Genomic DNA, 25,247 nt, shown 5'->3' with positions numbered 1-25,247 from the left:
CTCTTGGGATTTTGACATTAGTCTATTTTAGTAAAATGATTGTGATCTAATATTTGGACTTCATTCAAAGACTAAAAAGAGGAAATTTAAATAAATAATTTTGGTAATGAGAAAATATAGGAAGACATTTTTCTCAAGGGGAATGATCTACAAAGCAAGTTTATTAGGACAATATTTTAGTTCCTTCAAAATATAATTAAATATTTTTTATAACAAGAAATTTTGGTGGCCCAAAAAGACATTTTTCCTCTCAATTACATTCACGTATATGGTTTTCTTCATTTTAAGTTTGGCTCTTCAAACATCTTGTGTGTCCCACAAATAGCAATTAATCAATTCTCCTTTTCCAACAACAAAACAAACTATTGTTTCAGTCCCCATAAATGGTTTATAACATAGTAAACAGTGGAATAAATAATCTAAGAGGGTATGTCTACACTACCCCGCTAGTTCGAACTAGCGGGGTAATGTATGCATACCGAACTTGCTAATGAAGCCCGGGATTTGAATTTCCCGGGCTTCATTAGCATAAAGCCGGCGCCGCCATTTTTAAAAGCCGGCTAGTGCGAACCCCGTGCCGCGCGGCTACACGCGGCACGGGCTAGATAGTTCGGAATGGCTACGTAGTTCGAACTATCTAGCCCGTGCCGCGTGTAGCCGCGCGGCACGGGGTTCGCACTAGTCGGCTTTTAAAAATGGTGGCGCCGGCTTTATGCTAATGAAGCCCAGGAAATTCATATCCCGGGCTTCATTAACAAGTTCGATATGCATACATTACCCCGCTAGTTCGAACTAGCGGGATAGTGTAGACATACCCAGAGAGATTTATATATTCCCAGAATGCTTCAGATGATAGGAGCTTATCCTTCCACACCATACAACCTAACAAACAGTCCAGAGACTCCCTTCTTACCCCCCTTTTTTTTTCAATAAAGTTGCTATATTAATAATCTGAGGCAATTTTAGGATCATAGAGGCCATGCTCCAAATAATGTGTTTGAGTCCTTCTTCCACCAAACTCCTACTTTCAATTCATATCAGTGACAAATAGGCCCAGATTAAAACTATATGGGGCTAAAATTCACCAAAACAAGATTGCTCCAAACATTTTAATATAATACTCAGAAATTCATAGCAATGTAAATATACAAAGATGCCTACGCATATTTATCATTGTAGAAGATTGACCTAGCATTGCTCTGGTTCTTAACTCAATTATTTTTGTTGGTTTTTGGAAAAATAAAATGAAAATGTACATGCTTAATTTAAATCATTGCTCTGGGGAGAGAGGACTGCCTCATCCCACTCTCATCACAGTAGCATGGGTCCAGATGACCTCTCCACAGCCACTGCAGCTCTAGCAGGCAAAGACAGAAGAGGAGTACATGTCCCCCAGGTGGAGTAGGTCCAGGTTCATCTTTCCCCTGAGTTCTCCAGCACACTACTGTCTTAGTCCCCATATCTGGCCCCTTGCTGTTTCCTGCGGTCATTATACAAAATAACTGTCCCCGATTTCCATCCCATGACCACATGGTGGCAACAGGAGACATTATAAGCAGAGTCCTCTCTTTCTGTTTTATGAGAAGTAACCCCATTCCAAGCACATACTCCTTTTCTAACACAACCAAACCTTTGATTTGCTTTAAGTCATGATAAGAAGAAGCTGTATATCACAGTTGGTGGTTATAGCTCTTAGGGCTCATCTAGACTACAGGGAACGGTTGAAAGAAGATATGCAAATTCTGCTGCAAAGAGCTTTCAAAAGTGAAAGTAATTAAGACACGACCTTTTCAACGAACCCTCCCCCTTTGTGGAAAACCACGTAAACCTCCTTTTTTGAGGACGTTCAATCGGAAGAAGATATGCAAATTCCCGCAAAATGTGCATATTTTCTTTCGACCATTCCCTGTAGTCTAGATGAGCCTTACTGTGTAGGAGGAGTTCTTGAACAGACATACACACATTCACAAACTCTCAAATATATAATAAATATGCATGTACATAAACATGTTTAAGTTTTATATTAACCTGTTTTCATCTATCAAGTTTAGGCCTCTTTGGGTTCCATTCTTCACTTCGCTATCACTTCACTTCTCACACATTCCTTAGTCTGTACACATTTTCTATTTCATTTTTATAAGTTTCTAGTTTGATTAAATCCATGCTTTTTTCATTCCCAGTTGGTCCTTTTTACCATTCCCTTTTTCCATATTCAGACTTTCCCTGCATCCCTTCTCAGTGTTGTTTAACCCATCATACCCTCTAGTTTGCAGCTTCTCTTTCCTTCTTTTCTTTTATCTGTGCTCTTTCTCTCTTTCTTCCCTTCTCTCTCCCCCCACTTCCACATCAACCTCTCTTAAAATTCCACTGTGAGTGTCATGGTTCAAGGCAATTGTACCTTCATGTCCCAGCTTCTCAATTATGATTCCTCTTGGGCAAAGAAACAGGTCTATTCCTAATGACTGAGGGATTTTTAGGCTGCACAGTTCCCTGCCTACATTCTGTGATCCTCAGAAAGTCAGAAAATTAAGCGGGCCTCTCAGAGACTACAAACAGCATAATTGCCCAGTTAGAAAGTTACCACACAAGTCTACCTAAGGAAGAACATTTATTCTTAAGATAAAAGGTTTACAGAGGAAATATATTAAAAAGAAAAGAACATATGTTAACAGGCTTACCAGAGATCAGCCTAATTCCACAAAGACTGGCAGATAGTAGTTTTCTGTGTTACAAGTTTATAGGAGCTGTTAGCTCAGAACAAGCACACCCATGAGTCCTTCCTTCATATTGTTTGGTCTGTACTTGTTCCCAGAATCTCAATATCAATCAGCAGACAAAGGTCCCTTTCTTAGGACAAAGCTTCTTCTGTCTGAGTTCTTGCATATGTGTATACATGACCCCCTACAGACAGGGGAGTTGAAGAGGGAGTTGAGCAGAGGGAGTGACTGATGGTGATGAAGACCCGAAGCGCTTGTGCCAGTACTTGTCCTGTCTCCTCCACCTGTGACTGTATCCAGACAGAGAACCTGATCATGGATGCCTCTACCCAGGTCCTGGTGTGGTATTGCAGTATTTTTGGCTTGCAATTCCCACTGAGTGATCTCCAGGCTGGGGGAGACAACCGTTGTGAAAGGTGCCTGCTGGTGGAATCTCTCAGGCAGCAGGTGGGAGAGCTACAGGAGGAGGTGGCCAGGCTGAGGAGCATTCGAGGCCATGAGGAATTCCTGGACAGTATTCCTGTGGAGTCCACTGAGGTCACTGTCCTAGGATGTGGGACTGTTGACCAGCCAATTATGAAGGAGGCGGTGGTGCAGGGTGAGCACTGGCAGCTGGTTACTTCCGGCAGCAGGCAGTGTTCCACCCCTGCTCCTAACCCTCCCACTGTGTTGTTACATAACCGTTACACTTTACTTTCTGCAGGAGACAAGGAGTTACCCCCCACAGTGGAGGAGACCAGGCCTTACACCACCAAGATTGAGCCGTCTCCTGCCACCACTGCGAGGAAGAAACGTAGGGTAGTGGTGGTTGGAGACTCTCTTCTGAGGGGAACGGAGGCACCCATCTGTCGCCCTGACAGTTCATCTCGAGAGGTATGCTGTCTGCCAGGGACCCGTATCCGAGATGTTACGGAGGCATTGTCAAGGATTATCCGGCCCTCTGACTACTACCCCATGCTACTCATCCACGTGGGCACAAATGATACTGCCAGGTGTGACACTGAGTGGATCAAGTGTGACTACAGGGCTTTGGGAGTACGGGTGAAGGAGTTTGGCACGCAGGTGGTATTCTTTTCGATCCTTCCTGTCAAAGGTAGGGGCCCGGGCAGAGAGAGGTGCATCCTGGAGGTGAATGCCTGGCTGCAAAGATGGTGTTGCCAGGAGGGATTCGGCTTCCTTGATCACGGGGTGCTCTTCCAGGAAGGACTGCTTGGCGGAGATGGAGTTCACCTTTCCAGGAGCGGGAAGGCCTTGTTTGGACACAGACTGGCTAACCTTGTGAGGAGGGCTTTAAACTAGGTTCGACGGGGACAGGTGAGCAAAGCCCACAGGTAAGTGCTGAATGTGCGGGACTGGGAGATGGGTTGGAAATGAGGGGGACTACGGCCTATAATGGCAAGGAGAAAGGAGGGTCAGGGCACAACAGGGAGGCAAGATCAAATCAGTATCTTAGATGCCTATATACATATGCAAGAAGTATGGGTAATAAGCAGGAAGAACTGGAATTGCTAACCAATAAATACAACTATGATATCATTGGTATTACAGAAACCTGGTGGGATGGGACGCACGATTGGAATGTTGGTATGGAAGGGTACGGCTTGCTCAGGAAGGACAGACAGGGAAAAAAGGGAGGAGGGGTTGCCTTGTATATTAAAAATGTACACACTTGGACTGAAGTGGAGATGAACGTAGGAGATAGCTGTGTAGAGAGTCTCTGGGTTAAGCTAAAAGGGGTAAAAAACGAGGGTGATATCATGCTAGGAGTCTACTACAGGCCACCTAGTCAGGTGGAAGAGGTGGATGAGGCCTTTTTTAAACAATTAACAAAACTATCCAAAGCCCAAGATTTGGTGGTGATGGGGGACTTCAACTATCCAGCCATATGTTGGGAAACTAACACAGCGGGGCACAGGCTATCCAATAAGTTTCTGGACTGCATTGGAGACAACTTTCTGTTTCAGAAAGTTGAAAAAGCTACCAGAGGAGAAGCTGTTCTGGATTTGGTTTTAACAAATAGGGAGGAACTAGTTGAGAACTTGAAAGTGGAAGACACTATAGGGGACAGTGATCATGAAATAATAGAGTTCATGATCTTAAGGAAAGGTAGAAGGGAGACCAGCACAATGGAGGTAATGGATTTCAGGAAGGCAGATTTTGATAAGCTCAGAGAACTTGTAGGTAAGGTCCCATGGGAAGCAAGACTGAAGGGAAAAACAACTGAGGAGAGTTGGAAGTATTTCAAAGGGACATTGTTAAGGGCCCAAAAGCAAACAATTCCGCTGTGTAGGAAAGATAGAAAATATGGCAAAAGACCAGCTTGGCTTAACAAGGAGATCTTGCATGATCTCAAAATAAAAAAGGATTCATATAAAAAATGGAAACTAGGACAAATAACAAAGGATGAATATAGGCGAGCAACACAGGAATGCAGGGGCAAGATTAGAAAGGCAAAGGCACAAAATGAGATCAAACTAGCTACAGGCATAAAGGGAAACAAGAAGACCTTTTATAAATACAATAAAAGCAAGAGCAAGACCAAGGACAGGGTAGGCCCACTGCTTAGTGAGGAGGGAGAAGCAGTAACAGGAAACTTGGAAATGGCAGAGATGCTCAATGACTTCTTTGTTTCGGTCTTCACCGAGAAGTCTGGAGGTGTGCCTAACGTAGTGAATACAAGCAGAGAGAGGGTAAGTTTAGAAGATAGGATACACAAAGAACAAGTTAAAAATCACTTAGGAAAGTTAGATGTCAGCAAGTCACCAGGTCCTGATGAAATGCATCCCAGGATACTCAAGGAGCTGATAGAGGAGGTATCTGAGCCTTAAGCTATGACTTTTGAAAAATCATGGCAGACAGGGGAGATTCCAGAAGACTGGAAAAGGGCAAATATTGTGCCCATCTATAAAAAGGGGGATAAGAACAACCCAGGAAACTACAGACCGGTCAGTTTAACGGCTGTCCCAGGGAAGATAATGGAGCAGGTAATTAAGGAAATCATATGCAAACACTTGGAAGGTAATAAAGTGATAGGGAATAGCCAGCATGGGTTTGTGAAGAGCAAGTCATGCCAAACTAATCTGATAGCTTTCTTTGATAGGATAACGAGCCTTGTGGATAAGGGAGAAGCGGTGGATGTCATATACCTAGATTTTAGTAAGGCATTTGATATGGTCTCGCATGATATTCTTATTGATAAACTAGGCAAATATAACTTAGATAGGGCCACGATAAGGTGGTGCATAATTGGTTGGATAACCGTAGTCAGAGAGTTGTTGTTAACGGTTCTAAATCCTGCTGGAAAGGGATAACAAGTGGAGTTCCTCAAGGGTCTGTTTTGGGACCCGTACTGTTCAATATCTTCATCAATGATGTAGATATTGGGATAGAGAGTACGCTTATTAAGTTTGCAGATGATACCAAACTGGGTGGGGTTGCAACTTCTTTGGAGGATAGGGACATAATTCAAAATGACCTTAGCAAGTTAGAGAAATGGTCAGAGGTAAACAGGATGAGGTTTAATAAAGAGAAATGCAAAGTGCTCCACTTAGGAAGGAACAATCAGTTCCATACATACAAGATGGGAAGCGACTGTCTAGGAAGGAGCATGGCGGAAAGGGGTCATAGCGGACCACAAGTTGAATATGAGTCAACAGTGTGATGCTGTTGCAAAAAAAGCAAATATGATTCTAGGTTGTATCAACAGGTGTGTTGTAAGCAAAACACGTGAAGTCATTCTGCCGCTCTACTCCGCACTAGTTAGGCCTCAGCTGGAGTACTGTGTCCAGTTCTGGGCGCCACATTTCAAGAAAGATGTGGAGAAATTGGAAAGGGTACAGAGAAGAGCGACAAGAATGATTAAAGGTTTAGAGAACATTACCTATGAAGCCAGGCTTCATGAACTGGGCTTGTTTAGTTTGGAAAAAAGAAGATTAAGGGGGGACATGATAGCGGTTTTCAAATATCTAAAAGGGTGTCACAAGGAGGAAGGAGAAAATTTGTTCCTCTTGGTTTCTGAGGACAGGACAAGGAGTAATGGGCTTAAAGTGCAGCAGGGGAGGTTTAGATTGGACATTAGGAAAAAATTCCTAACTGTCAGGGTTGTCAAATATTGGAATAAATTGCCAAGGGAGGAAGTGGAATCTCCCTCTCTGGAGATATTTAAGAACAGGTTAGATAGACATCTGTCAGGGATGGTGTAGACGGAGCTTGGTCCTGCCTTGAGGGCGGGGGGCTGGACTCGATGACCTCTTGAGGTCCCTTCCAGTCCTATTATTCTATGATTCTATGATTCTATGATTTCCTAGGAAACCCATCAATACTGATTTGTCCCATAAATTCACTCTTATCTGGCACATTTCAAATAGTCCTTTGAATATCATAATACTTCCCTGGGTTTATTGGGTCCCCCCCTACTTCTTTAGAAGTTGCAAAGAATTCCGCAATGACATACAAACTTTGCATTTTCAATACAATGGACTCTAGACCTACTTAAAACTTATTACAGTAATATTTTTCCAAGATATTGGGGAAATTGCCATATCTGTCAAAATGAGGAGCTGTCAGCAGGAGTTACTGATACCCTGGGGAAGTGTTATATCCCAGAGGAGGGCAAAGAAGCTATTGATTTTTCCCCCTCTTACCCACTTCTGTGCCCATAGATGAACTTCCTCCCTCCCATGAGGAAAGGGGGGAGCTAAACTTTCTCCACAAAGGGGAGAGGAACTCTTAGCCTCATGTCGCCTCCCCAGCCAACCTTCATAGGAAGCCCTTGAGGACCCCTCTGCTTCTTCTCCCAAACAAAGAAGTTGTGAGGCTCTGCCTTTTTCTTCCTTCCCACCAGAAGAAGAGCAGGAGAAGCCCAGGGGATATTTGCTATCTACAGGGTAGTTTCTCTGCCTCTCCTTCTCATCCAAGGGAGCACGAGGGCTTGGTCACAAGTGATCTCTTGTCAGCCTTTTCACTCTGCCATGCAGATAAGCAAAGTACAGAGAGAAATAGAAGAACCTGCAAGGGGCAGCAAGAGCAGTTTGCAGGCAGCAAGAAATGCTGCTCAGCATTGACCCCTATTGGCCAGTGGAACAAACTACTCCAAAATTAAAACATTCCATCATCAGCTCTGAGCTCCTGCCGCTTGAGTCCTAGTTTGGCAGATGGGCTTTAAAAAAAAAAAAAAATCAGTAAATTGTTTCCATCCTACTGAATCAGATTGTTTATTTCGGTGTCACAAAATTAGGGATAAAAAGCCATCCCCACTTCTTTCTTTGTGTGTTGACTCTATTTCCTGATTATGGAGAGCTGTCCTTGATAACTTTAGCAAATATAGTCTCCTGTTTCCTTGCAGAATATTATAATTAATCCCTACAGGGCATAGAAAAGTAAGGCTTAATATATGCCAACTTTTGCACAGAAATGATTCAACACTATATAAACAGTTGCTTTAGTGTTCTCCCCAACTCACAAAGAAACCGTCACTTTGACAATCTGCTTTTGGTAAGGTTGCCAATTTTGGTTGGCCATATTCCTAGAGGTTTCATCACATGACATTAATCTTTAATTAAAGATTAATCTTTAATTCCTGGGGACTCCAGGACAATCCTGGAGGGTTGGCAACTTTAGCTTTTGGGTTAGAGGTATAAATGACAATGAACTGAATGACTTAAAGCAAAATAGAAAGGCTCGGCTCTGCCAACACTGTACCTTTTCTATTTAAAAATTGATTAGTTCATTTCAGAAGAAGGTAAAAGGGAGGGGAGGGGGTCGGAAGACACTCTATAATAAGAGACAGTGTATTGTTATGAAAACTCCCAAAGCCATAATATAGAATTTACCTTAAAACAAACATTTACATATTTAACACATTACTGAACTCTATTTATATTCAAAATGATTGATTCTCTGTGAAATATTGATTTGAAAACAGAAACTGAGTAAAGCGTTCATTATTGTTCAGAGCATGAGGTAGAGTTTTTGCAGCTTTTCCTTATTGTTTATAGTGCTTTAACTCCTCCTTGATAAAAATTAACTGTAAAATCCTTCTTATACGGACAAATCAGATCAGAACATAGCTAAATAATATTTAAATTTGAAATTACTCAAAGAAAAAATTACTCCTGGTATTTATACTTTATGTCATTTGTTTCATATGTTAAAGGATTTATTATGAAGAATATACATCAAACTAAGAATTGAAATTTTCTTTAAAAATAAAACACTAGAAACTTTTGTTCTGGGTACTTATTTTATAGTTATATTCCAAACTGAGTATTACAAAAGGGACAGAAAGTTTCACATTAAACTCTTGCCAATTATCAGTGTAACTTTACTTTTACTTTCAGAATAAAAATAACTGTTTGAAATCCTATGCAATTCACTTCATTGAAATTATAAATTAAACACATCTGCTTCCTTTCCAATATTGTTTTAGTTACTAATTACCTGAATTTAAAATAAACAGAATTGGTGATAATATATGCTATTTTATTACATAAAGATTAAAAAGGATGTTGTCAGATATTCAAGAGAGGTTATTATAGTATTACTGACATTTAATACCTATATAAATTATAGATAATTCTTTATAAACACAGAGTTCAAAAGTTGTATCAGACTTTTTAATCAATTAATCTTCCCGGACCCATCTTTCCTCCAGTAATTCAGTAGTCAGTTTAATATAGGCACTTTGTTGTACCAACTGTACAGTTATTTTAAAAATGGTCAAACATTTTTATAATGGATTTTTATATAATTATATATAGATATAGACTATGATCACAAGAATTCTATCATTAACTGCTTAATTTCAGGGAATGGGATACTTTCTTATTAGAAGAATGTAAAGTATATGCCAGTGAAATAACTCTTGCATCAATTTCCCAAAATCAAAAGCCCTTTAGTTTTGAACAAATCAAAGAGTTTCAGATACTCTTGTAGTTACTATTTTTATGGCTTGGCTCAAAAGCTTGCTTTAATCTCTTTATTTAGGGAGAAACTGCAAGCATGCCAACTTCAGCAAATGTTAATACAGGTCATGCGTTCCAAGAAGTATACAATGGACAAGTACTGGTCCATTTTAACAAAAGGAAATTTCAGAATAAGAAGGTGATGGAGGACTCCGAGAGTGATAAATCCTACTTTTAGCTCTGTAATAAACCGCAGGCATTAGTTAATACTTTGTTTTATTGAGCTTTTATATTTTTGTAGTCTTCCTACATTACCCATATTTTAATGGGCAGTGTGGCACTGTAAGCCTGGACATTTATTCTTATTCTCCCCACACTAGTATAAAGCCTTCATACCCACCAAATCCAGAAACCATAACACTCTGAGCACAATCAAATCAGCAAAACTACTGGAACCTGGAAAGATGACAAACCAATACATGAAGTCCTGAACATTTTATACAAATATAATCTTAATGCACAGGCTATGTACCAAAGACTTTACAGTGTATCTAACCAAACTCTGATGAGTTCCTTCTTAAAACCCTTTAAACCAATGAGGTGGATTCTCAAATCATTCCTGAACAATTGAATCATTCTGCTCTTCGGGCCTCAAAAATATGTCTTTCTGCATCTTTTACCTTATTTTCTAAAAACCAAAGATTTTCTGATTGGCATAGACATCTTGGATAGGTGACATTACTTAGCGTACTTGAATCCAAATCGGAGAGCCCAATCATTTTACTGAGATGCGCGTGAGGGACACCACCAGATAAGTTTCCCTCTTGTTAAAGACTCTGTAATCCCAGGTTAAAGGAGTGAAAGTGATTCCTTACCCAGGTAGGGAGCCTGAAAAACATGCAGGGAACTCTTGGGGAGCGCACAGAGAGTCCGAGTGACTGTAAAATGAGTGGGAACTCCTAGCCCAAGAAGGGAGTCTCAGGGCTCATACATTCAACCAACCTGCCACCGGAGATGGAGCCAGGTGCTTACTCCACTATAAAGCCCCACGCTACAAAGACCTGTCCAGGACTTCAGCGCCCTGCATCGACGGCCATGCAGAGCCACCACCTGCCCTCCGAGGCGCTGCAGGGGGAGCGGGGAGGAGAAAAAGAGACATTACCAGAGTTTTGTTCCCGTTCTTGCTGAGGGGCCCTCGGAAAACTCCCTTGATGTTGCGAAAGTGCCCATTGCTGAGGTGCGCGGAGCTGATGACAATGTAGTAACACTCCATGGGGCAGCCGCCGCCTCCACTGCGGCCGCTTCCATGCAACGCGGCGCCGGCAGCTCAGGCAGCCCCCGGGCGGACGCGCGCGGGCGGGCGGAGAGCCGGTGATGCGGCGAGTGGAGCCTGGCCGGGGCGCGCGCCGCCTCCGGCTCCTGGCGGCAGTGAATGAAGCCAGCCGCCCAGCTCCGCCGCCTGGCCGAGCTCACCCCCCGTGGCGGGCGGGGCGGGCGGGAATCGCGGGAGCCCGGAGGCGCGGTCCCGAGGCGGTGTCAGGGCAGCGCGGGCTGGGGGAGGCGGCGGCGGCGGCGCGGCGGCATCTCCCTGGCTTCGCTGGAGGAGTGTGAGCGGCCGCCTCTGCCAGGCAGAGCGCTGTTATAGCGCGCCGCGTTGCCGGTCCATTGCACTGAGCCAATGGCAGGGAGCCACTCGGCTGAGCCCGGGCGCTGTCAGAGGAGTGCGGCTGTCACACGCCGGCCGGCTCCCCCCGCGGGGCCGGGCCAGCGTCTCAGCCCCTTCGCCTAGCCAGCCGCGGCACGGGCAGCCGCCGCGCAGCGAACGCAGAAGGAGCAGAGGGGAGCGGGCTGGGGCAGCGGACGCAGAAGAGGCGCCCCCCTGCACCCCCGGCCCTTGCTGGCTGGGGGGGGGGGGGACCCTTCGCTTCAACTGCAGCGAATCCCCGTCCTAGCGGCCCGTGTCCGCAGGCTGCCCGGGCTCTGAGCCAGGGGGCAGGGGCGCTGTCTGGCTTTAGCCCCTGGTCAACCTGGGATTTGCTGCGCGGGGCAGCGCCGGGACTGGGGGCCCCGCCCTCCCGCACCGCCACTCTAGGGGTCCACTCTAGCGGCCCCTTCCACTGGCTGCCACCGTGCTAAGGGGCAGGGCAGGGCTCCCCCAGCGATCGGGGCAGAACGCCCGGCCCTTCCCCGGCGCTGGGGGCGGGGGCGTGCCGGGGGCTGCTTTCTCCCCGCTAGCTCCTCTGAACGTGGCTCTTCCTGAGGATAGGCGGGACTTGTTAGCGGGCACTTAAAGGGATCAATACCAGCCAGCGGGAAGCCGGGGGACCACCCCTTCAATGGCTGTATTGTATTATAGCTTGATTTCCCTCTAGCTCAGGGCCGCCCTAATTGGCTGATACAAATTGCAGACGGATGGCGGTGCCGGGTAGAGGGCAAATGTCACTCTGGGTTCTGCTGGCCCCTCCAGGGGCTGGAATTGGTATACATCCCAGGACGCTTCAAGTCACAGTCAGGGCATCACTCATATTGGACAAAGCCTAGATCCATGCTTCGACTGCTCCCGTGCCAACCACTTCCTAAATACACAAAAGGTACCAGCCATCTCGCACTAGCCCACTGTCCCTTTTATCCGGCTACAAACAGATCCAGGCTTCCTGGACCGATAAAACACCCCTGTGCTAAGGGGGAAATTAAATAGCGCTGGGCAAGGAAAACAATCTTTCACTCTTGAGAGAAGAACACTTGTTACAGCGCAGATAATGGGAAAATTTGACATAGACCGGAATTCAGCTTCGTGGAAGGGAGTTCTGCTTGTTTATTACTAATAATAACACGCCAGAGTTTTTCATTATACTCATAGCTGATACATTTTCTAGTTATCCACTTGGGGGAGTCTGGAAATCTTTTAAATAAAGGCAATGTTTACAAAACTTTCACATCACAGACTTTGGTTAGGGTAAGACATGAGCATTGCAGTGTTTAAACAAAAAACTAGCAAAACTATATCACTTTGTTGTAATTTCATTTGAAGTTTTCAAGGAAACCGTAATCAACAATCTTTTAGAACTTCACAGTGTTGTTTATGGGGGGAAAGAGTTTCTAGCTTCAGCTTTTATATCCCACTGAGCTGTGAACGCCTAATTATGTGGGCTTCTCTGGCTTCCAAGCACTGTGGTCCAGTTGATAAGGAATGAGGATGAAAATGAAGACAGCTAAGTTCTATTCCTAGTTCGTGGGACATCTGTGTGATTGCCATGCGGTCACTTTCTATGGATAAAAAAGTGCTAAATAAGAGATACTATATATATTATTTACCTTCCCTAAATCCAGCCAATATTTTAACTTACCACCAGTTAGAAAAACGTCTTACTATTTATTAACAATAAAAACAGATTTTGCATGTGACACAAAATAGCTCTGTCACAAAATAAATAGATTTTTTCTATGGACTCAGTCACCTGCATTTTTATTACATATAACATTAAGATATTCTTGGGTGCCTCCGTCACCACTCCAGCCCACTTTACATTCATTGTTTAGTGCTAGGGGTCAGGTTTTATGGCATAAGATTTTTTCCATTGCTGCAAGTGGGAACTGCTGGAAAAATAATTTAACCCGGGATCATCATATTTTACTGCCAGGAGCAAATGCTGGCTGGGAGGTATTTTGTGATGCTTCTTCTTGGTGCTATCCCCTTATGTTGGAAAATAAGGAAACTGCTTCTAGGAAATTCTGATAGGTGTCACTTTCCTGTCAGAATTTCCTACCTTTACCATTTGTATTCTTGATACAGGAGGCAATAATTTATGATAGGAGCCTTCCTCCTATTATAATTTGCTATCTTCTCTACGTCTCATCTTGCAGTAGGTAGTAAATTTTGGCAGGTGTCAGTCATCCATCAGAATATGCGAGCTGTTGCACCAATGATTCAAATGATGAAAGTAGTACATTGTGACAGGTGAACCACTTGTAAGAATTTGCTACTTACTGCTACAGCAATATAAGTAAGAAAAAATAGAGTAAAAACTATGTGTGTATGCTCACATACACACAGACACACACATGCACATGCATCTGAAGTGAGTAGAAAGACTTACAAAATAATATGCTTTTACAGCCACCTCACCACCATCAGTAGTTGGTAGATTTAGTATCATATCACAGTAGCCCAAAACTAATCTATGGCAGATATGAGCACGGTCTACAGAGATTGGTCCCATAAGGGTATCTCACTGTAGTTGATAGTTTGCACTATTTCTTTGTTGTCAAGACAGAATGCTAATTGTGATGTTTAGTCTGCAAGATTTTTAAGGCATGGGTCATGTCTTCTTATCTGTTTATACAGAGCATGGTAGAATAGGGCTCTGACCATGACTGCAGCCTATGGTAATACAAAATAAAAAAAGTATTATAATCTCTTCTCCTTTGGTGTTCTCTTTTCCTGCCAGTTCTTATATTTTATGTTAGAATATTGTGTATGACTCTTTGCAGGGTATTTCCTACACAAAAGTTGTAGGGTAATTCTATATAATGTTTAAGCACCTGAAAGATGTATAGTTTACTTTTTGTTATTTTCACTGGGTGCACTGACTCCAATATAAAATACTGATGTGCTAATATCAACTACTATCGATTGAAAACTACTGAAAGCAAAAGTTTGCAACAGTAGAGTGTGTCAACTTTATGGCAATAAATACATAACACTTAAAATAATTGTGTTACTACTATGATTCCATGGAATCTGCTGTGTTTGTCATACTTTACCCTTCGTGTTCAACTAATGTATTATTGATGGCACCAGTAGTATAACATAGGCTCAGGATGATTATGTCTAAGTATTTGACACAAGAACATTAAAAAACATTACTGACAGCTACTGTTTAAGTTTTTCTTTCCCATAATCATCAAACTATGTTTGAGAACCAAAGAACTGGAACCAACTGACAATGCAAATGGACAGAACATAAGAGCAAATTTCAAGTACTCTAAGTCAAATCAATACAGTTGCTTTGGAACTAGCTTAGGTATATAAAATATTAAGCAGATAAGTCTGGAGGGAAAAAGGGTCTGGTTCTATGTGATTTAATTGCTCCTAGAAAATATTAAATTTAGAATGCACATGTTATCATAATATTTCATGCAACCAAAATGTTAATGGTGACATCTATTCCCCCAACCCCCTTTTTTTTAAAGAAGGATTGAGTTAAGAATTGGCCATTTAGAATATGTAGTCAGCAAACATTAATTGATTTATAAAAATTTATGCATCATAAAATCTGTAGGCACATATACAAAGAATTAGTTAACTAAATAATATTTTGAATGATGTAAGTCAAATGACCTCTCCCATAGTCATGTGTAACCAATCACTGAGGTAAAAGTCTAAGGATAAAGTAATATTCAAAAGCCACTTCACCTTCAATTCAAAGTGCATACTAGGTACAAATATAATTTCATATAAAACTTTGCATTTACATATCCTTTTCATGAGGAGGTGTTAGAATATCTTGCAAACATCAATTAATTGGACCACACATCAGTTCTGTGAGGCAAGAAGGAATTGTTCCATTCCCATTGAACTGACTGACACTCAAAATTCAAGTGTTAGGCCTACAGAACAAGTCACTGGCAGAGCTGGGAACCAAATTATTCAGACTCCAATCCTCTGTTCTCACCATTAGATAATACCTCCCTCTAGTGCACACAAAAGTGAATTAAAGTCTGCAGGTGTGAAATGGTGAGGGTGGGGAGGATTCAAAATAGACATAACGTACACAATGGACAGTCTGGGAAGGAACCCCTGGTATAATAAATCATACACAATCACGGCATTAATATTACATTTCTCCGAGTCCCAAATAAATCATTCTGAGGTTTTGTGCAAACTTTTAAAGGCATTTATCCTAGTGATAGAAATGTAGCCGTGTTAGTCTGGTGTAGCTAAAACAAAATCCAGGACTATGTAGCACTTTAAAGACTAACAAGATGGTTTATTAGATGATGAGCTTTCGTGGGCCAGACCCACTTCCTCAGATCAAATCCTTTGATTTGAGGAAGTGGGTCTGGCCCACGAAAGCTCATCATCTAATAAACCATCTTGTTAGTCTTTAAAGTGCTACATAGTCCTGGATTTTGTTTTATTTATCCTAGTATGACTGGATAAAAGCTAAGATCTAATTATATCTTGAATTGTGGAGTATGTAAGTAAAATAGGAATCACTGAGACAAAACTGATTTCCCTTAAGCCAATTTCAACTCATTGTTCTACAGTGTCATAACATTTTAAGCCAACCTCTTCTCTCTTCAGCAGTTAATGGAGAAGGTTATTTTGTAGCCACAATGACACATGTGAGCATTACTTGTCTATTGTATGATTAAATTTTTTTATTATTTATTCATAGATATTCTAATTTTCAGTGGTACTTTCTATCAATTCATATCAACAACCCCTACATAATTGTTTTTTTAAAGTTCCATAGATTTAAGACAATAACAATACACAGAGAAAGAGAACAACAAAATGAAAAGAACTAAAATGACTATGCAGTCATCTTCCTTGGAATAAGGCAAAGACAAATATTTGCAGTAGCTAACCAGAACAAAAATTGTTTTGGCCTCTAAATACAACATTAATAGCTACCAAAATTCTGCCTCAGTTTACGTAAAAAATTTCTCTACGGACAAGGTATTCCATAATTGTCCTTTTCAGGGAATCTTGTGCATTCCTCTAAAGTATTGGACACTGACCACTGTTAAATTCAGGTACCTGATTAGACAGACTACTGGCTGATCAGGAAATCCATGTCCAGTCTAGTGTAATGTCTTCAGACTTCTGGCAGAAACACAAATATTTTTGTGTACCAGAGCTAGTTCCAGAAAGTTCTGTGTGTAAACTCTTCATGATGGCTGAGTACAAGCAGTGAATAACTGACCTATTCCATACACTCAAGTCTGTGAATAATTTAATGTGATCTATAACAAAGAATATGTGGAAGGCTATGACATACTTCTTGCTGGTGATGAATGCAAGGTTGCCACCTTGTCTTGGACAAGATTTTAATAGGTTCCATAGTTATCCCACTTGTCAAACTCTGTTCCTTCCCACTCATCTCCCCAATTTGTGACCATATACTTTTTTGTTCTTTTCCTCTCCTTTTCTGTGCCCTTAATCTCCTCTCAATCCATGATTCCTACCAACCATGAGGCTTTTTTCCCTTCATCTCCCTCCTCCACCCCATTGTTCTGCTTTTCCTCTAAATAAGGGCTACTCAACTTTGGAAACCCCGGGGGGCCACAATGATACTTACAGCACATTCCGAGGGCCGCAACTTAGGTGCAAATAGCTTCTTTCACACTGACGGGCATGAATACAAAGATTAAGCCTTAAGACGCAGCATCAGACCCAAACATAGCCATTCTGAGCCAGTCAACAGCTCTCAGGCTCTGCCCAGAAGGATAAGCATCCAGCACTTCCCAAAATGCCTGGCGCTCCTGGTACCTCCTTCCTGGGGGCTAGAAATGACGACTCCCTGTACCCGTCTGTTCCAGCCAGCCCATCTGCTTAAGTCTTTCAGTGCTCACTCTGTCTGGGAGACGCCTCATCATTGTGGAGCGTGTTCCCAGTGGAGGCCATATTCAAAGGATCCCACCCACAGTCCACATGTTGAACCCCATGTAAACCCAAACCACACTGTGCGCCACAAACAAACAGGCTGCATGCGGCCCACAGGTGCATGTTCAGTAGCCCTGCTCTAAACTTGAGTCTAAAGTTCTCTTTCTTGGATACTGTTGTTCATTCTGCCTTATTCAACCTGCAGTCCTTCACCACTTCATAAGAGTATCAGACCTGAAAATAACCATCCGAGACCTCTTCATAGTGTACTTATTCCTCATTTGAATAGCCAGCAATGATTTGTGAGGGTATATAAATTCTTACAAAATAAAAATGCAAATGCAAACCCTAACACCCAAAGAGAGGAGATGGATTTGTGACAAACCCTAGGAGTATGTAAGACAATAAACCAATTAATGTGTTTTATTAATCAACACAGTGTTTAGTTTTTCTGTCTGTGACAGCTATAATGCACAATATTCTACAGTTTAATATTTAACAAATTTCTTCATTTAATAAATAATTCAAGCATAATTTAGTACAATTTATTCTTCAGTAGAAACATTTTCCTTTTTGCTTAATAGTCCTTCAAGCATGTTACAAACTACAGAATACCAAATAGCTTTATGTCAACAAATCATTTCACCCATCACTGAAATGCACCCAATGATAGTAGAAATTAACAACTATTCAACACTCACCAGAATTCCAATCCAGCTCCCATTAAAGCTCCTATTGATTTCAGTGAGAGTTAGAAGCCTAGATAGACTTTACCGTTTCCTTGGGATGGTTCTGTTTGCCCCATTGATAACTTTATGTCTTTTTATGCCACCCTGTATATTTAGAACAGCCTGTCACAACTAATTTCCTCCATTAGACCTTCCTTTTTTTCATTTCATTGGATGTCCCTTTTCCTTGTGCTGAGGGACAGAGTTAGGCATAAAAAGACTACTATATGGATACATTATAAAGATTGGGATATTGATTAATAGTGTAGAAAAGGTAAACTGAGAATGCCTGTTTAAAGTCATATTCACATCAATTACAATTAGGAATAATCTCTATTGGGGGGGCAGGAGTAACCTGAATTAAATACAACATCCAGAATAAAGATAATGCCTGAGATTTATGATAATGATGAGTCATTATAATTTTGTCACTACTTTGTTTAATAAATACATTTTTTTTTTAACTTTTTGGCTGCCGCTTTTTGGCTGCTCACTGAATAGAAGTTTTCCTTAAAATATCTATGATGACACTAAGGCTTTTTTTCCTGAGTTGACACAGTGAGATTTAGAACCTAATGTATGTAAAAGCTGTTCAAATTACTTGTTCATCACCTGTCATTTATTAGCAATGAATTTCACCTTGCATGTTCTCTGTTTATGTAGCTTTGTTATTTAAACAATTTTGTGTAATCTCTCAAATTTACCTTATCACTGCTCACTGGATTTTCCAGATCATAAACGAATATATTCAACAATACCAGCACAAGAACAGATTCTTGGGGTACCCTATTGATAATGTTTCACCATGCAGAAATTGATCATTTTCTCCTACTTTTTTGGGCTCGGCCTGTTGGGTCTCTGCCAAAACCTACACCAAATCCAGTATAATGTGGATTGTAACTATCTGTTATTGTAAGACATGTAACTTTCTGTTTCTGTTTGTAAATCATATAAATTTAAGTTATTGTAAGTCCCGTAATGTTTTAAGTTCTGCACTGTCTTGCAAGCTTTGTGACTTCTAGCTATTGCATGTACAGTCTTTAAGCTCTATAACATTCTATCCTGTGACAAGGGAGTTTGTGTGTGTGTCTGTGAATGAAGAGAGAAGTGTGAATAGACTAATGTCTGTGCCTTTGTGGAAAGGAGTCATGAGGTTATGGACTTGGAGCCAGGGACTAGTTGGGGTCTAATCTAATCTTTGCTTGAAAATGAGAAAGGCAAGACGTGGAGGTGCAGCAAAGATGAGAAGAAATGAATATGCATGAGGAGAATGAGAGCTGCCTGGGCTTCTCGGTGATGGACACACAGAAAGAACTCAGTATGCATGACCGGGGCTGCTCTGCTCATTACAGAGAAAAGAGCATGCAGACCACAGGCCACATGATCAGCTTGCCTACCCAGATTGGTGACTGGAGGCAGACAAACCATGCTTGCCTTCTTCTGCGCAACTCATAGCATGCGTAAGTATATGAGTGTCTTTCTGTATAAATGTGTGTGTGTTGTGTGTGTGTGTGTGTGTGTGTGTGTGTGTGTAAGGGTATGTCTACACTACAAAGTTAATTAGAACTAACAGCTGTTAGTTTGAATTAAATTTAATAGGTTATGTCTACACTGCAGCACTAATTCGAACTAAGCTAATTTGAATTAGTGCATCTAGATTTAAAAACTAATTTGAATTAGCGTTTTGCTAATTCGAACTAGCGCGTCCACATTGAGTGGAACCTGAACCGAAGTTAAGGCTGGCTGGAACCAGTGCCGGCAGGGCATCAGGTTAGGGCTTAGAGTGTGGAGCTGCTGTCTCAGGCTAGCCGAGGGCTGTGCTTAAAGGGACCTGACCCCCACGCCAGACAGGCAGTTCTCAGGGTTCCCCGCTTGCTTGTCTAACTCGATGAGGGACAGCAAAGGAGTCCTGACTTGGAGTGCCCTGAGTGCCCTCACTCTGCACATCACAGCATTCGGCCATCAGCCCGGCTGCACTTGCCACAGGCTGCTGTCCGGGGGTCAATCAGGAGACTGTCAGGATCCAGGAGGCCCTGCAGGAGAGCTTTCACCCCAAGGAGCCTGCAGAGCCACCCCAGTCCTCCCCATCGGGGGCTCGTGCCCCATTCCTCCCCCACCTCCTTCCACTTACCCCTCCCTAGCCCCCCCTTCCTGATTTAAAAAAATAAAGGACACATGTGTTCAAAAATACAAACTCTCTTTATTTAACAAAACTGGAGAGGGAGAATAAAACTGTGGGGAGATGGGGGAAAGGAGGCAGGAGAGCTGATTTCTTTGGCCAATTCTGCCAGTTCACTTTTCACTTATCAACACAAATATGTTGAAATGAACATGTTCCAGCATAGATTCTTGGAGAACCACTCTATTTGCCTCTTTCTGGTGTGAAAACTGACTGTTTATTCCTGTCTTTTCGTTTCTGATCTTTTAATCATTACTGATCCATGAGAGGACCGTCCTTTTTGTCCCATGCATAGTTTGTTTAAATGACTTTGGTGAAGGACCTTGTGAAAGACTCTCTGAAAATATACTAACTGGATTATCCTTGTCTACATTCTTGTTGATAGATTGGTGACACATGATTTCCTTTTATAAACATGTTTACTCTTCCCCAATACAGTACATTGTGATCATCTGTGTGCCTGATAATTCTGTTTTTTACTATGATTTCAACCAATTTGGCTAGTATTCAAGTTAGGCTTACCAGCCTGCAATTCCCTGGGAACTTTTTTAAAACAGGTAGCATTACATTAGCTACCCTCTAACCAACTGGCACAGAGGCTGACTTAAATGATACCACAGTTAGTATTTCTGCAATTTCATATTTGAGTTCCTTCTGAACCCTTGAGTGAATATCATGTGGTCTTGGTGACATATTTCTGTTTAATTTTATAATATGCCATTGATTATTGTCAGTCCGACATATTTCAGAAATGCCTACTATGGAAGAGTCTTCTTTTATTGACAAGCAAATGTCTAAAATCTTCCTAATCTCCATAATAAACTCGATAGGATGATGATGGGATTTGATCCCAACCACGCTTCATAAAACTCCAGTACGAGGTGTGTCCTGCCACAGTGACTTTATAGGCAGATGCACTAACGCCAGATAACTTCTTATCTTGCCTCAAAGTCATCTTCTATGCTTCCCTAGCAATCCCTTCAAATGTGGAAAGACCTGACTCACAAGCCATCTCATCCAACACATTACCCATGTCAGAACCTTCAGTCTTCTCAGAGGCAGTGGACCATTGAACCTGTAATGGTAAGCAACCTGAAGCCTGCACGTTGGGATTCTGTGTCCTGTGAGACAATGTGTTTATCATTGCCTACACACAGGGTGTGTCTAGACTACATGCCTCCTTCGACGGAGGCATGTAGATTAGCCAGATCGGAAGAGGGAAATGAAGCCGCGATTAAAATAATCGCGGCTTCATTTAAATTTAAATGGCTGCCCCGATCTGCCGATCAGCTGTTTGTCGGCAGATCGGGGGAGTCTGGACGCGATGCCCCGACAAAGAAGCCTTTCTTCATCGACACAGGTAAGCCTGGTTTCACGAGGCTTACCTGTGTCGATGAAGAAAGGCTTCTTTGTCGGGGCATCGCGTCCAGACTCCCCCGATCTGCCGACAAACAGCTGATCGGCAGATCGGGGCAGCCATTTAAATTTAAATGAAGCCGCGATTATTTTAATCGCGGCTTCATTTCCCTTTTCCGATCTGGCTAATCTACATGCCTCCGTCGAAGGAGGCATGTAGTCTAGACACACCCACAGGGTTGCCAGAATCCACTGGTGTTTATCCATATAGTTATTTTTTCTTCCTGGTATTACTAAATTGATACACATGAAAAGCAAGGGCATGTCAAATGAGGTGTGTGCTGATGGTTCGCACAGTCATCATTGTGTGCAGCGCACTCCCTCTGCATCCAATCAAAGCGATGCTGCAATACAATCAGCAAATACTGTAAATTCCCAAGAGATCATCTTTGTTATGATAATCTTTGTGGCTCACTGAGATCAAGGAGGAGCACTCATATGGCTCACTCACTAGCCTAGATTGCCCATCGCTGCTGTAATCTATGAACTAGCAGGCTCCAAGCAGCCCTTCTGATGCTTTGCTCTTCTATGAAAGGAAGATAACTAAATAATGAGCTACCAGAGCCACTCCCTTTTCTAAGATTATAATTTATTCTAGAATGGAGCTGTATGTCTCAAAGGCAACACAGGAACAGTGTGTTCTGAGTGGGAGCCCATTGTAACCAGAGGAATCAGTCTCAAGACACAGATCAGGATATGGATCTGGGCGCAAAGTTTCCCAAGATGCATGGTATTTGGATCTGAGGGGATCAGCTTTCAACTAAAAAATCATTCTTTTTATATTAGAGATGTATTATATATAGTGCAAGGCTAGTGAAAGGACGTGTAAAAAAGTCATTTCTGTCTTCATTGAGCTTCTGTTTACACCTATAAAAAGACAAATGAAAACTTTTAAATCATTCTTGCCAGGACAGTATAATAATTACAACATTTCTCTGAACCACTGCTCCGTTGCATCATTTTCAGTTCAATCATATAATTCTCAGTGGAAATAACTGAATTTAACCAGAAATGACAGTGATAATAGGTCAGAAAGTAAGGATATATTACTCTTGGATGTTCCAATAAAAATATGAGATCAAATGGAGAAAAAGGACAGATTCTATTATTCAAATTCATAGTATCTAATTTGAAATTCAACTACACATTATAATAGCTCATTTCTTGTTGTTGTTTGTAATGATCACAGAAAAGAAGGGGAAAGGAATCCTGACCATTGGCTTTCTGTTCCCAATGTGAGCCACTTTAAAGTGGTCTGATTTTCACAGACTGGATGCTCAGCCTTTTTTCCAAAATTAGGGCCATTTTACGTGTCTATAATTGGGCTTCAAAAACTTGAACACCAAGCGTCACTAAAAGTCTTGGCCATTTTTTCATCACACTGGTCACTTTCAAAATGTGTTCTTATCAATAGCACAAAAACAAAACAAAAACGAACCCCTTACAGTATATTAAATACATATTACAGAAGGATATTTTTAAAAATCATGACATATTGCCAAGAACAATTAATTTGTACCCTTAACATGGTAACCTACACAAAGTACAGTTAATACAATTATGTTCAAATAATATTAAGAGTTTGATTTAAACTTTTACAAGCCAGGACATATCTATAGTAGACTATCACAGTCCTAATTTACCCTGTAGTATCTAGGACATTACAACATGAGACATATTTATCTCTGTTACCTCTGGAGGCTTTTTTGTGGAAACTGAAATGCCTACCAGCTGTGGTTTGAGTCCTAAATATATATTTGTTTTCATTCTGAATGTAAATTAGTCTCTTGACTTTATTGGAAGATATATTTATAGTTAATTTACAGGCTGAATCTCTCTAATCTGCCACCCTCTGTTCTGGCAAAACCCATGGTCTGGCATGATTTTAGTTAGCCAGATGTCCACTTATCATGGCCGAGGCCAAGTTTCCCACGGTTTCATAAAGTTTATTTACAGTCACCAGTCCTGGCTCTCAGTGTTCTGTACTGTTATTTAGCTCTGATTTACCCCTAAATATCTTCTAAGAATGCAGTCAGCAGTGGAAGTGTTGGTAATGCTGCTAGACAATATTGACCTCCCAAGGTTTGGCAAATTCTCTGGTTCAGCACTGGTCAGGTCTCAAGGGTGCCAAACTAGAGCAGTTCAACCTGTACCTTTTTTTACCATACAACTTTTAGTTGGCAGCAAAATTCCTTGTGTGAGAATATATGAGTTACATTATAAATCAGAAGCAAAGGAGCTTACACAACCTGTGATTTAAGTACCTGTAGAAAAGCGCTGTATTTGAAATAGTTTTTAATATATTCATTATGGTCATAAACCTGAGTGGTGGTCAGCATCTACAATGTACTTTCATAGAAGCCTTATTTACTGATTAGAACAATTATTGAAAAAAGTTTCACTTAATATCTCATTACATACTATACTCATCTACTATAGAGGAGGAATATTTATTATAAATATGCATATTTAAAGTATTATAAAAATAATTTGTCAACAGAAACCAATTTTCAAAACATTAATATCTTAAGTGTTCAATTAAAAAGAGTCATCTCAAAGTGGCCTTGGGCACTTTATGGATTTCTGGATTGTAGAATATCATTATAAGAACAAAGTCCATTTTTGTTCTAAAAATAGTTTAAAAAACCCAGTATTTCCTTTTTATCAGTTTAAGTAAAAAATGTGGATAATTTTGAGTTATCAAAAAAAGCTCATTGCCTGGCTGAAACTTTTCAGAGTCTTTTAATTTTTATCCTTGAGCACGTTTTATGGGTACATTGGAAACCCATGCAATCAGGAGCTTTAAATAGATGATATTTTTAAACAGCAATACCAAAACAATTGGTGTGGTATTAAAGAGACTCACAATAAAGGGTCCACAGAGGCTCTGGCTCAAATAGAAATATGATGCTCTTAAATTGCTTTTACTTCATACAATAGCATATAATCGTTGTCTTCAAGCTATTTTGCTTTTACTGCACTGCTGATCTCTGAATTGAGACCATTCCCTCATGTCCAAGCTGGCAGAGGAGAGTGTTCTGATGTCACACACCTCCAGTGCTGAGGCATTCATATCTTGAATGATAGCTTTGCTATTTGTGAGCTCTGGCTTTTGTATTTTCTGAAGGGCACTTCCTGCAGGTCTTCCCTGCTCTCCAGTTTCATATTGATATTTCCACACAATGCTACTTTTTGCTTACCGTCCACTACCTGAGCCTTACACCAAGTGATCCTTCCCTATTATTAAAGGGTCACTCCCAATTTTTTTTACTTACAGAACTGATAAATAAATTCAAAACACTAAAATTACTACTCGATACATCATATTACCATATTAACCCATTTTACAACATCATTTATTTCAACATTCTTGCACTGGCACCTCCCAGCCAAAACACTTTAAATCAGTCCAGAAATGATACAGATCCCACATCTAGCCTTCCTATGTAGCCACTGTAACAAGTGATGCTAAATTCTTCATCCCCTTTTTGATGGAAAGGATGCAGATTCAAATTAGAAATGGGAAGAGCTATTTGACCATCTTGTCTGCTCCAAACCAATTAGAGTGCCTCCTTTTAGTATGTTTCTTGCATTTTACCTATCCTTGGTGCTGAGGTATCTATTGTATGATTTGAGAGTTCCAGCATTTGTATATGGTTATGCCTAGACTGCAGGCTTCTTTCGGAAGAAGCT

General features: G+C 41.3%; 1 protein-coding gene across 1 annotated transcript in view; it reads right to left on the bottom strand.

Moving 5' to 3' along the window:
- Window positions 1-11,815, bottom strand: part of ZNF804A (zinc finger protein 804A) — a 266,520-nt gene extending 254,705 nt beyond the window's left edge. Inside the window, exon 1 of the mRNA XM_006121707.5 lies at window positions 10,782-11,815. Coding sequence (XP_006121769.3) covers window positions 10,782-10,892 — 111 coding nt within the window. The 5' untranslated portion in view covers window positions 10,893-11,815. The remainder of the gene's footprint in view (window positions 1-10,781) is intronic.
- Window positions 11,816-25,247: the final 13,432 nt, after the last annotated feature.

The sequence above is a fragment of the Pelodiscus sinensis genome, chromosome 7, assembly GCF_052426305.1.
Source record: "Pelodiscus sinensis isolate ZL-2025 chromosome 7, ASM5242630v1, whole genome shotgun sequence".
Classification (NCBI taxonomy): domain Eukaryota; kingdom Metazoa; phylum Chordata; order Testudines; family Trionychidae; genus Pelodiscus; species Pelodiscus sinensis.
Note: the sequence above shows the minus strand (reverse complement) of the source record. Positions and strands in the feature narration are given on the sequence as shown.